General features: G+C 37.2%; 1 protein-coding gene across 1 annotated transcript; it reads right to left on the bottom strand.

Annotated features, from left to right (window-relative positions):
- Nucleotides 1–531: 531 nt before the first annotated feature.
- LOC127804506 (uncharacterized) lies at nucleotides 532–13,649 on the bottom strand. The gene is made up of 4 exons (XM_052341378.1): nucleotides 13,547–13,649; nucleotides 5,046–6,615; nucleotides 2,651–4,583; nucleotides 532–1,661 (listed from the first exon to the last, which is right to left on the bottom strand). Exons 1-4 carry the CDS (start codon nucleotides 13,647–13,649, stop codon nucleotides 1,167–1,169), a joined length of 4,101 nt encoding a protein of 1,366 aa, XP_052197338.1. The 3' UTR covers nucleotides 532–1,166.
- Between the last annotated feature and the right edge of the window lie 226 nt (nucleotides 13,650–13,875).

Below are 13,875 nucleotides of genomic sequence, written 5' to 3'. Positions count from 1 at the left end.
AAGTCCATAGATTTGCTGTGAACTGCTAAAACTTAAACAACAAATGAGCACACCATATATATATATTTATATTTTCACACCAAAATAAAAATTTCATGCAAGTCATAAGATAAGCAAAATGCGTCTCAAGAGTACAAAAAGTACTCCTTACTCAGCCATCTTATCAAAGACTTTGCTATCAACATTCCACAGTTTTGTTTTGTTTTGTTTTTTTTTTTGTTTTTTTTTTTTTTTTAAAGAACACAACCAAGAAAAATTCTGCGAGTTGTACAATAACTAGATGCGTCTCAAGAGTACAAAAAGTACTCCTTACTCAGCCATCTTAATAAAGAGCATTTCTCACAGTGATAAATCTAAATTAATCGGACCCCTTTGGCGCTTGTTACTAATTGCCTTAGACCAGTCTATCCAAGGCTCATAAGGATCGTGCTGTGGAACATAAGTGTGTAATTTTTCTAGCAGCTCATCAATGGTGGATGCGGAAATGAGAATCTTTCTTGCTGAAAGAGAAATGAACTTTTGATCCACAGCCTGATCAAGAAAAGAGAGTAACCCATCGAAAAAATGGTTAACATTTAAAAGTCCAATGGGTTTGGTATGGAGATTACTCTTGGCCCAGGAGATTATACAAAAGATTTCTTCAAGTGTTCCAAAACCTCCTGGTAAAGCAATGAAGGCATCTGACTGATAAATCTTACAAGCCATGCGCTCAGACATAGAAGTCGTTTCTATAAGTTGACCGCGTGTAATCCCGGAAATATGTGGTTCAGCTAAAGGGATTGGCATTATACCTACCACAGATGAATTTCCAAGATGTACAGCTTGTGAAACATAACCATTCAATCCACGACTTCCCCCTCCATATACCAAATTAATTTTTTTCTCTCCTAATTTTTTACCAAGTTCGTTCGCTGCAAGTGCGTAACAAATATCACTCCCAAGTTGAGAGCCACAAAGTACACATATGGTTTTAATTTGACGAACGAACTGCCCTTCCATGTTTGTTTCTTTTGTATGTCCTGAAAAGAAGTTTGGAGATCAAAAGTAGCTATACAACAATTCAACAAGAAATAAATACAAACAAAAATCTTGCGTATATATAAGTAGTTGTGATTGTGGCTCACATCTTCCTCTGGTTTTACGTCCAGAAACGGCTTAAACACTTTCTATGAAGTGGGGATAAGCTTCCCATCCAATTTTCTTATAGATTGGCAAACAGGGTCGTTTTTAGTCAGATTCCCAAGACTATAGCGTTGGTGGTCACTTCTGAACTGGGTCCATAAAGCAAGAAGTTCTCTTTGCACTATTCCACATGGATGCGTCTCAAGAGTCAATCGGATATCATCCAAAGACTCCTTACTCAGTCCATCCTTTATGAAACTAATTTTATCTTCTCGATTTATGGACGTAAACCCCACAGATTTGCATCGTGTGTTACAGGTCCACCGAGCACATTTGTAACAACCATTCACTCTTTTCGCTCTTCTTTTCTTCGAAAAACTACTCTTCCCTAAACCTGGAAAGTGCTTAAAACTCGGTGAAGTTTCACCAGCTAATCGAACTTTTGCTTCGATCAGCCAACGAATATCTTCAGGAATGTTATTATGCATCAACAGCCTAAGTCTTTCACACCTAGCAGCATAAATCTTTTTCAAATCATTCTGTGGGAGAGATGGATAGTATTTGTGAATTTTTGAGAGATAAAAATCTATTTTTTTTTTTTTTAAATAACTATACTGAAAAGAAAGTAAAGAACTATAAACTTTGCAAAAGGGATGAGAGTACCTGATCGGAGGATAACACAAAAGAGATAAGATTGAGCTCAAGAAGGGTGACTTGCCTCATACAGATATGGAGTCTCTTATAGAGCAACGGTCATCACTATTCTACACTCGAGTCGAGACATGTCACAATTACAGGGTCAGGCTTGGCGTCTCTTTTTCAACGCTTGGTGCCTCATTTTTCAACATTTGGCAGTGTGCCTTATCCTTTATAGGGCAGTGTGATTGCACTGCCCAAGAAAAGATAGCTACCACCAGCGTCAATTCTGTCTCTCTCAATTCAAAATTTTTTTTTTATTTTTTTTTTAATTAATTTTTTTTTTTGGTAAATTTTTATTTTTTTTTATTTTATTTTATTTATTTATTTATTTTTTTTAGTAAGGGCCCAATAAAATCATATATATCACACAAGACAATATTATCAAGTCAATCAAAATTATTTCACTAATAAATCAATAAGTACACCTTACCCCCCAACTTAAATTGCGCATTGTCCTCAATCGGCAATAAAAGGATAGAAGATAGGCATACCTGACGGTCTTCAATACATGAACTCGTATGGAAAAATTTTTATTTAGACTGCATACAGAGAAACACTATTTGAATCAAAGTTAATTAAGTAATGCAGAAAATGAACAACTTATATATATACTTCTTTATTATTATTATTATTATTATTATTATTTTTTTTTTTTTTCAGATCTATAAACATCCATTTAACCTAAATGGAAATGTGGTCTTTTAACGTCAGATTCCCAGACGACATGAAACTTCCCTTATTCATCAGATGATGGTGGATCATCCAAATCCACAACTCCTTCATTCTCCTCAACACTACCCTGGTATGGTTTCAACCTATGACCATTGACTGTTAGAAGCTGTCCTGACTCCGGATTTTCTATCTCAAATGACCCATATCCTGAGATGAACTTGATTACAAAAGGGCCGACCCATCGAGACTTCAATTTTCCTGGGAATAGATGCAATCGAGAATCGTATAAGAGTACCTGTTGCCCTACCTGAAAGCTTTTTCGAATGATGTGCCGATCATGTAACTCTTTCATGCGAACCTTGGCCAATCGTGCATTTTCAAATGCTTCATTCCGAATTTCCTCAAGTTCATTCAATTGGAGCTTCCTGGATAAGCCTGCTTCAGTTAGACTCTTGTTGATCTTATGAATTGCCCAATATGCTTTATGCTCAATTTCCACCGGCAGATGACAAGATTTACCGTATACTAGCCTATAGGGAGACATTCCCAAAATTGTTTTGTAAGCTGTCCTGTATGCCCAAAGAGCGTCTACTAGTCTTAAGGACCAATCCTTACGATTAGCAGCAACAGTCTTTTCCAATATGCGCTTAATCTCCCTATTGGCTAGCTCAGCTTGACCATTGGTTTGGGGATGGTATGGTGTTGCAACCTTATGCAGTACACCATATTTCTTCATTAATCCTGCCACAACTTTATTACAAAAATGGGAACCCCCATCACTGATGATTGCTCGTGGCATCCCAAATCGACTGAATATGTTTTCTTTCAAAAATTTCACGACAGTCCTATGGTCATTTGTTCTGGCCGGGATTGCTTCTACCCATTTGGACACATAGTCAACAGCAAGTAAGATATATTCATGACCAAATGAATTGACAAATGGGCCCATAAAATCCATACCCCAACAGTCAAAAACTTCTAACACTTGGATCGGATGTAATGGCATCATGTTTCTCCTTGACAAACTTCCTAACCTTTGACATCGATCACAATTTGAACAGAACTTGTACACATCCTTGAACAATGTCGGCCAATAAAATCCACTCTGAAAAATTTTTGCAACTGTTTTCTTGACAGAAAAATGGCCTCCACATGCAAGAGTATGACAGAAATTGATGACACTTTGTTGCTCATGATCGGGTATGCATCTACGGATGATTTGGTCAGGACAATACTTGAAGAGGTAGGGCTCATCCCAAAAGAAGGTTCTGACTTTTCTGAAAAATTTATGCCTATCTTGCTTACTCCAATGGTCTGGGATCAGACCAGTTGCCAGGTAGTTCGCAATGTCAGCATACCAAGGGACAACAGATGATGCACGAATAACATTCACTTCAAACAGTTGCTCATCAGGGAAATTGTCATGAATTGGTTCATCAAATTGTGTGAGATCTTGACTTGGAATCCTTGACAAATGGTCAGCCACCACATTTTCTACTCCCTTCTTGTCTCTGATTTCAATGTTGAACTCTTGCAGGAGTAAGATCCATCGGAGCAGACGGGGTTTTGCATCTTGCTTTGTGAACAAATACTTCAGAGCAGCGTGATCAGTAAAAATGATCACTAATGACCCTACGAGGTAAGATCGGAACTTGTCCAGGGCAAAGACAACTGCTAGTAACTCTTTCTCTGTAGTGGTGTAATTCTTTTGTGCCTCATTAAGAGTTTTGCTAGCATAGTATATCACATGAGGTTTCTTATCCTTCCTCTGCCCTAACACAGCTCCTACCGCGTAATCACTAGCATCGCACATAAGTTCAAACGGGAGGGACCAATCAGGGGACTGAATGATAGGTGCTGAAATGAGTGCATCTTTCAATTTATCAAAAGCATTTTGACAGGCAGGACTCCATTCAAACGGAACATCTTGAGACAACAAATGGCACAAGGGTCTTGTTATGGTGCTAAAGGAAGCAATGAATCTCCTATAAAACCCTGCATGTCCTAAAAAACTTCTGATGTCTTTCACATTCCTAGGGATGGGGAGTTTTTGAATTGTTTCAATTTTTGATCTGTCTACCTCCATCCCCCTAGATGAAACGATGTGCCCCAAGACTATGCCCTGTTTCACCATGAAGTGACATTTTTCCCAATTGAGTATCAGATTTGTTTCCTCACATCTTGCTAACACCTTTTTCAAATTCTCCAAACAGGCCTCAAAGTTACTTCCATAAACAGAAAAGTCATCCATAAATACTTCAACAATCTGCTCAACCATTTCACTGAAAATGCTCATCATACACCTTTGAAAGGTGGCTGGAGCATTGCATAACCCAAATGGCATGCGCCTGTATGCAAATGTCCCAAATGGACATGTGAAAGTTGTCTTCTCTTGATCTTCTAGTGCAATTTCTATCTGATTGTACCCTGAGTACCCATCTAAGAAACAATAGTAGGCTTGGCCTGCTATTCTCTCCAGAACTTGATCCAAGAAAGGCAAAGGAAAATGATCTTTCCTTGTCACAGAATTGAGCTTTCTATAATCAATGCACATACGCCATCCTGTCTGGATGCGTGTGGGAATCAGTTCATTGTTCTCATTTTTTACAACAGTGACTCCAGACTTTTTGGGTACTACTTGTGTTGGACTTACCCACTTAGAATCAGAGATTGGGTAAATTATTCCAGCATCCAATAGCTTCAGCACTTCTTTTCTGACAACTTCTTTCATGTTGGGATTTAATCTCCTTTGCATTTGCCTAACTGGTTTTGCTCCTTCTTCCAAGAATATCTTATGAGTACATATCAAAGGGCTAATACCTTGCAAATCTGAAATGGTCCATCCTAATGACTTCCTGTGTGCTTTTAGAACTTCTATCAATTGTTGCTCTTGCTGAGGTGTCAAACTTGAAGAGATCACCACTGGGAATGCTTCCCCTTCTCCTAGAAAGACATACTTCAAATCACTGGGCAATGGCTTTCTCTCAGGCGTGGACTGATGGCTATCAGGAGCCATGAGCTTACTGTCCAAGTTTCTTAATGGCTCTAAACCAAGCATCCATGTAGGCTTCTCACTTTCTTTGCTTATGACTTCCACTTCTTTTATTTCTTCAAGATCTTGATTTCCTTCTTTGGGTCTTCTCATGAACTCTTCAAAACAGTCATTGGTCAGTGTTTGGATCAAGTCTACCTCCTCCACTTCACTCTCAGTGTCCTGATGTTTGGCTACCCTAAAGATATTCATTTCTACAGTCATGTTCCCAAAAGATAACTTTAACACACCATTCCTACAGTTGATGATGGCATTTGATGTGGCAAGGAATGGTCGACCTAAGATGACTGGCACAGGAGGTTGAGGCCCCTGATGCGGCTGGGTGTCCAAAACGATGAAGTCCACTGGAAAGTAGAACTTATCGATTTGTACCAGAACATCCTCCACAATTCCTCGTGGAACTTTGACTGATCGATCAGCCAGCTGAAGGGTCACTCTAGTGGGTTTAAGCTCACCTAATCCCAACTGTTGATACACACTATATGGCAACAAATTGACACTAGCTCCTAAATCCAAGAGTGCCCGATCAACCTTTTGACTTCCTATGATGCATGTAATGGTTGGACAGCCTGGATCTTTGTATTTGGGAGGAGTTTTCAATTGGAGAATGGCGCTGACTTGTTCAGTCAAGAATGCCTTTTCATGCACATTTGTTTTCCTTTTGACAGTGCACAGATCTTTCAAAAACTTTGCATATGAAGGTGTTTGTTTGATTGCATCCAACAGCGGGATGTTGATTCTCACTTGCTTAAACACTTCATATATATCTGCATTTTGTTGCTCTTTTTTCAAATGATTCAACCTTTGTGGAAAAGGTGGTTTGGGCCTGTATTGAATTTCTTTCTCATCTTCTTTTTGTTTTTCATTTTTTTCATTTTTCTCATTTTTCTCATTTTTTTCCACGGTGGATTCATGATCTTTTGGTTCTTTTTCTTCATCAACATGTTGGTTTATCCTAGGATCAGTTGGTTTCTCAATTATTCTTCCACTTCTTAGGGCAGTCACTGCTTGCACTTGTTCATGAGTGTTGGTTTCACTATTTGAAGCTTCTACCTGGTTGGTTTGTCTAATTGGGTTAGGATTAGTTTGGGATGGAAATCTTCCGGGTTCTCTCACACTCAATGTTTGTGTTATCTTGGTCAACTGGCTCCTAATGTCTTCTACAGCTCTATTTGTTTGGTCTTGATTTTTGACAAGCTGAGCAACCTGATTGTTGATACCTGTTTGACTTTGGATGAACTGGTGCAAGGTATCTTCCAAAGATCTCCTATGAGGAGGTTGATAAGTATTGGATGAAGAACCTTGATTTTGTTGAAAGGTGTGTTGTTGTGTAGGGAAGGGAGGTTGAGAATGATTTCCAGAATCATTTCTCCAAGAAAAATTGGGGTGATTTCTATTATTGGGATGGTATGAATTGTAGTTCTGATTATTCCCATAATAGGCTCCACTCTGATTTTGATTTTGTCTCCCCTCAAAGTTGTGTGAATGATTGTTATTAGTCTGCCCATACAATACCTCCTTGAAAGCAGGTAGGGTAGGACATTCTTCAGTTGAATGATCTGTTGCATCACACACAGCACACTTTACTTCCACTTGATTAACAGATTGCACCTTTTTGGGTTGCATGTTTTCAACTTTCTTTGTTAGAGCAGTTAATCTTGCATTTAAATCGTCACTCTCACTCAGTTGGTATCTCCCTCTAGGTTGTGGATTTTCTCTTGAATCAAGAGCAGATGTTGGACCAACTTCCCAGTTCCTTGTATTCTCAGCCAATGTGTCAAAGAAGTGGAAAGCTTCTTCTGGAGTCTTCTCATAGAATTCTCCATTGCACATTGTAGAAACTAGCATTTTCAATTGGGGAGTGAGTGAATCATGAAAGAAACTGACCACTCTCCATTGCTCAAAAGCATGGTGCGGACAAGTGTGAAGAAGGTCTTTAAACCTTTCCCACGCTTGAGCAAAATTCTCATTTGGTTTACAGGCAAAGTTCATGATTTGTCTTTGAAGAGTAGCAGTTCTGTTGGCAGGGAAGTATTTTTTTAAGAAAGTTGTTTGCATTTCTCTCCAAGTTCCTATAGATCTAGGTGGGAGAGTGCTTAACCATATTTTTGCCTTATCTTTCAGTGAGAATGGAAAGAGTTTTAATCTTATGACATCCTCATTTGCTGTATGGTCCATGCAAGTGCTACATACTTCCTCAAATTCTTTCATATGAGTATATGGATTTTCAGAATCCATGCCATGAAAAGTTGGCAACAATTGGATTGTGCCAGGTTTGAAGTTAAACCTATGGTGGTTGATGGGAAGAATAATACAAGAGGGGGTTGTCTGCCTAGGAGGATGAAGATACTCTCTGAGGGGTCTGATCATCTCCTGATCAATGGGATCAGGGTCACCGTGGTCACTACCACGTGCAGACATGTTGTGTGCAAGTGGTATGTTCTCATTGTGTTGAGACATGAGCGATTGATTTTCTACAGTTCTACCAGATCTAAGTATCATACACAATGGACAAACAAAAATAAAGTAAAAAGAAACAGAGTTACCGAATTTATCAGGAGATGCTTCTTCTTTCTCTTTTTTTTTTTCTTTTTGTTTTTGCCTCAATCTCCCCGGCAACGGCGCCAAAATTTGACTGCACTCTCACCCTGCATTTAAAACACAAAACAAAACACAATAAAAATTTTATATTTTTTTTTATTTATTTAGGCGAGAGGTTTATACTCGTCAGTGTACGAGTGCAGTTGTAGTCCAAATTTAAATTTATACTTTCTGGATAAGTCCAGGTCGTCCACTGAGAGATTTATTTATGGCAAAAGAAAAAGAATAACATGATAACAAATACTAGAAAATAAAACAAGACAGAAGTTGAAATAAATACTGAACGTGAGAATATGAAATTGGATAGTACTTGAGTTAAGACAATTTCAGTGCCAACCCGTTGATTCCCAAATTTAAGCATAAAAGATTAGCAACATTAATTTAATTTCAGATATGAGGGTTTGTTATTAAATGCAATTAAAGATAATGATAGCTCTAGTTTAAGCAATCCCCATACATGATATGCGGGATTCTAAGTTAAGAAACTACCATAAATTCAATTACAATTAATACACAAAACAACTAAATTAATCATCCGGGTTTGGGTATGATAGCGTTTCCAGTTTTAGTAACTCTCATGCATGACATGAAAGCTCTAAGTTAGGCTTACGCTCCAATCCAAACCTAGTGATTTTTCAATAATCAAAACACACTCATATTGAAGTTTAAACTAATGTTACTCATTTAAAGCGTAACTTTATTTGGGAATCATTAGCATTGGACACTGTCCTTGCCTTAACCCAAGATTAGATTTAGCTACTCATCTCTATTAAATTAATTGACAGGAATTTAAATGACATAATTTAAATAACAGAATTTAAATGACAGAATTTAAATGACAGGAATTAAAATAGAAGAAACTAACCGGCCATTTAGGCGGTAGATAATTAAAATACAAGAATTAAAATTGCAAGAATTTAAAGGCATAAACTAACCGGCCATTTAGGCGGTGAACAATTAAAATACAAGAATAAAAATTACAGAAATTTAAAAGCTAGAAACTAACCGTCCATTTAGGCGGTGAATAATAAAGTAATAATAAATGACATAAGAATTTAAAAGAAGAAAGAAATGAAGGTAGTAAAATCACAAGAGAAAATACTAAAGAAAATGAGAGAGAACAAAAGCAATTCTCAAAGAGAGAATTCTAAGGAAATAACTAAACTTTGATTCAAGAATAATAATCACACTTACAAATGCAATCAAGTGATCTATTTATAGGCCACAAGATGCAATACAAACCACACAATTTCAATTATTCAACTAGACATAATTATATCTAATGGGCACTCACACACTTAAAGTTAAATGGATTTTAGCTATAATACACACCTAATATTAAATGGATTTTAGCTAAAATACATACCTAATAAAGCACTCATAAAGTTAAATGGATTTTAGCTATAATATCCACCTAATAGTTAAATGGATTTTAGCTAAAAAACATACCTAATAAAGCTCTCACATAAAAAATAAAAATAGATTTCTATAAATTGGTTTTTTAATCTTTATTAGGATTAAAAATAATCCTTGGGCCTTCTCCAAATAATATCTTCCATGGGTTGCTCAAATTGGGCCTTAATTCTTCATGGGCTTGAATTCTTCATGGATTTGAATTTTTCATGGGCTTGATTTCTTCATGGATTTGATGTCTTCATGGACTTTAAATCTTCATGGGCTTGATTTCTTCATGGGTTTGATGTCTTCATGGACTTTAAATCTTCATGGGCTTGAATTCTTCATGCCTAAAAAAAATAATTTAATGTTATTAATAAATTATATATTATATATATGTATTACACATGGCACACATATATATATATTAGATTATATTATATATATATATTACATGCATGCATATAATGATGTATATGTATTATATATAATTTTATATATTATTATTATTATTATTAAATTTTACTTTAAAATTTCATTTCATTCATTTTTCAATTTAAACTTGCATATAACCATAAAATATATATTAATATCTAATTTAAATCATTTTTAAGATCAAAAGAAGGGTATAATTATAACAAAATTTTTACAAAATTAACCACTAATCAATGTCATATTTCCTTTGGTTTATGCATATTCCTTCTGCTTTGTCATTCATCATGTCATTTTTGTGACTGTGGCTAGTTGTTTGGACATCATAAGGGATCTCATTCTCTTGAGGTGAGCCTAGATCTCATGCTCTTGCAGTGAGTTACCATGATGACTGCGGAGGTGATTGCAACACCCTGGCTTTGCTACCACGAGGGAAGCTTTCATATTGCATACTACATTTGCACGCATATATTCTTCTTCATGAACCATTTCACCTAGATGCTATTGTTTAACTTGAGTGTTTCATACCCATAGGATATTCAACATCCCAGGTATAACAAACGTGCCAGGTGCAAGTTCGAGCAAATGGCAAGGAGGTGGTGGATGTTTTGTTTAAGCCTTCTTGAAACGCTGTATATGATTTTGTAGCATAACTGTTGTATTGTGAATAGAGGCTACGATACTTAGATTACAGAATGTATGGATGTATGTATGAAGCTTTTGTAACTCTATAAGGGTGTGAGATGTATGTTTGGAATTTGTGAGAAACAAGACAGCTGCTATGTAGACGCATGTGTGTGTGTTTACTCTATGAACTTGACTTAAGGTAACATTATTGAAATCCTAGTTATTTTAGGTTCGATCCTTACTTCCGTTCACAAAGGATTTCCCATAATGCTCGGGTGGTGTACATAGCATGTAATAGTTGTATTTAGTTTCTTAACATATTAAAAATACAAGCCGTTACAACTAATAGCGCCCATAAGTGGGAGCAAGTCATCACAAGATGGCATCTAGCAATTATTATTATGGGACTAATGATATAATTCTTGCACAAATAAATATATCAAAATGTGTTTTCATATTTTGAGATCATATCTTCTTTCATAGCTCTCTAATGATTATATATGAATGAGTTCCTAGATTTCCTGTTAAAGGTCTTATGCTTAAGTGTTAAGAATATGTGACTAAGGACCTTTGTATTAAGGATATCTTAATGAAAATTCGCAGTCCTTAAACTTCTCAGAAAGGGGACTATGATTAGTCAAGTATGGATTGCCACATGGGATACTACCTTTGATTAGTATGAAATGCTAATGATAAAGGGTGGTGAGTGGCATGCCATAATCCATGAGATGGATATAGTATACATGTGGGAAGATGCTAGTGGAACATCTACTGAATGTGACGCACGTGATAGATCACATGGTTGAGAAGATCTATGATCTATCACTAGCTTCGATTATGTTACTGGTCCTTAGACCAAAGGCAACACAGTTGTTTTATATATCGATTATAGGGATTTGTCGTTGCTAGGAACCATCTGGTTATTGGGTGGGAGATGCACTATGTGGTCCCTATGCAGTGGCGTATGGAGGCCAGTGATTGCCAATGGGATCCATCAACCTCCAACATGAAGTGACCATCTTATGCGATTAATGGTGGTCTTGATTATAGAAACCCCTGACAAAGGTACACTTGAATGGAAACTGTTCCAATATTGAAAGAAGTTCCGATGTGTTATCTCAATCTCACCACATTGATTTTGGCATAGTCATCGAGTTAGTGAGTTTGATCAATCCATGAATCTCACTCAATCGGGATGATAACAGATGGAGTGATTATAGTATACGAGAATTAAAAGCCTAAATAGATTCTATTCTGAAGTAAGACTTCATTACTGGTAGGATTGCTTTGACATAATGCTAGTTCTCACTCAGGGTCTTTCGAGGTGCTTCGACGAGATGGAGAGATCCTCGTTGTAGACCAAAGGTGTTTGGTAAATATCAAGGCGGTTGACATTTCCTGATTGCTACTTAGTAGTGAACTTAGAAGGTCACACACATATCTAGGTGTGATGGTTCACGAAGTGATTAAGCTAAAATCGTCATTAAGAGTTAATGAAGTTTACCATTAAGAGTTAACGAATCGGGTTCAATGATCAAATTAATGAGGAGCATATGTCAAGAGTTGATAGGCATGTCATTAAGAGTTAACAGGGGCCTTAGTGTCATTATGAGATAATGAAAATGCTATTAAGAGTTAACAATGGGCGTAGATGTAATTTTTGAAAGTTTTGGATAAGGGGTTAAAAAGGTCGATAACTCCTTACGAACGGTCAACTGTTCTTGTTGTAGAGAGTCGCAATTCCTTGATCCGTTTGTCGTATGTGCAATAGTTTTGGGGGGCACGTGGCATGGGAGGATGAGAGGGGTGATGGTGTGTGTCCTTCTTGTCTGATTGGGTGGGTTTTCGATTTTTGTAAGTTGTTGCATTCTCTCTCTTGGCCTCTGTTCGTTCTTCTTCATTCAGAGCCCTTGGCCTTCCTCTGTTGCTCCTCTCTTTAGTTTCTTCATTGCTATTGTAGCAAGCCAACCATATATGTAACACCCTGTATTTCAAATATATAATGAAGCTATATGATATTTATTAGACGCTAATAACAACCTCGGGCGTTATTGGGAAATCCTTGTCAATGGAAGCATAGGATCGAACCTAAAAATGTTGAAAAGGTAAGATTTCCCACTAATTTAATTAGACATAATCCGGGCATGTACCAAACTATCAAATCGTCCAACATAATTACAGCGTTATCACTAGTGCATAGGTTAGTACCACCGTAGACACGCACATCCACATCATACATCATTTATTTTAAGCATCCTAACTGCTAGTTACAATACAATAGCTGGAATTTCAAATGTATACAACGGTTAAGGAGAAACGCTATAACTAAACAATCACCACCTCTTTGCCTTTAGTCGAACTGGAACCTAAAGCACCTGACACATTTGATATACCTGGAATGTTGAATGTTCCATGGGTATGAAATATTCAAGTTAGATAGTTACATCTAAGTGAGATGGTTCGAGAAAAGGAAACATGCGTGCAGCTGCAGTATGCAAAATGTTATGGAATCCTTCCCCTCTATGGAAGCCTTACCCAGGATGTTACAATCACCCCCATGCCAACATGTCCCTAACACCCTTCCCTCATCTCGTGGTCCTCGACCACACATGTTGGCCCACAAGCTTGCCACAACAACATATGTTATGATGTATGATAAACAAAATAGAAACAAAGCATGCTTGATATAAAGGAAACATGAGATGAAGCCACAAACATCACACAAATGAAGCCAACGATGCTCAAGATATGTCAAAAATATGCATGAACTAATCACCTTAATAGTTTACCTTTCGAGTGCACCGTTCATGCTCGTCGGGTTAGGTTTTTTTTGCAAAAAACACGTATTTTCGTAAACCAAAACTTAAATATTTTTACATAGGGTTGTAGAGAGTTAAAAGAGGGTCAAAGCTATAAAATTTCAGGTCAGAAGGAGCTATCACGCACCCTCACGTGCCCCATGAAGGTGGCCCAGGCACCTGGACGCGCAGCCAGTAGTGGCGCATGCAGTACACGCGTCGCCTTCTTCTCCGGTGACAATGCACGACATCTCTGATTTTTTTGTCATATCTCCCTCTTTTTAGCTCCGATTCGACCACCGTTTGAACCTATGGGTCCCTCTCTTCCCCCTTTACATGATTATAACAAGAAAATGGACTTACCTCGATGTTTTCTAACTGTTTTGGTCCATACTCTGATGAAGACCCAAAAATTCCGACAAAGCTCATTTCTCCTTCTTTTCTTCACCGTTTTCGATCCTTCTTCTTGTAGAATCT

The sequence above is a fragment of the Diospyros lotus genome, chromosome 6 (genome assembly GCF_014633365.1).
Source record: "Diospyros lotus cultivar Yz01 chromosome 6, ASM1463336v1, whole genome shotgun sequence".
Classification (NCBI taxonomy): Eukaryota; Viridiplantae; Streptophyta; class Magnoliopsida; order Ericales; family Ebenaceae; genus Diospyros; species Diospyros lotus.
The sequence above is the reverse complement of the archived record's forward strand: the minus strand, read 5'-3'. Positions and strand labels throughout refer to the sequence as shown.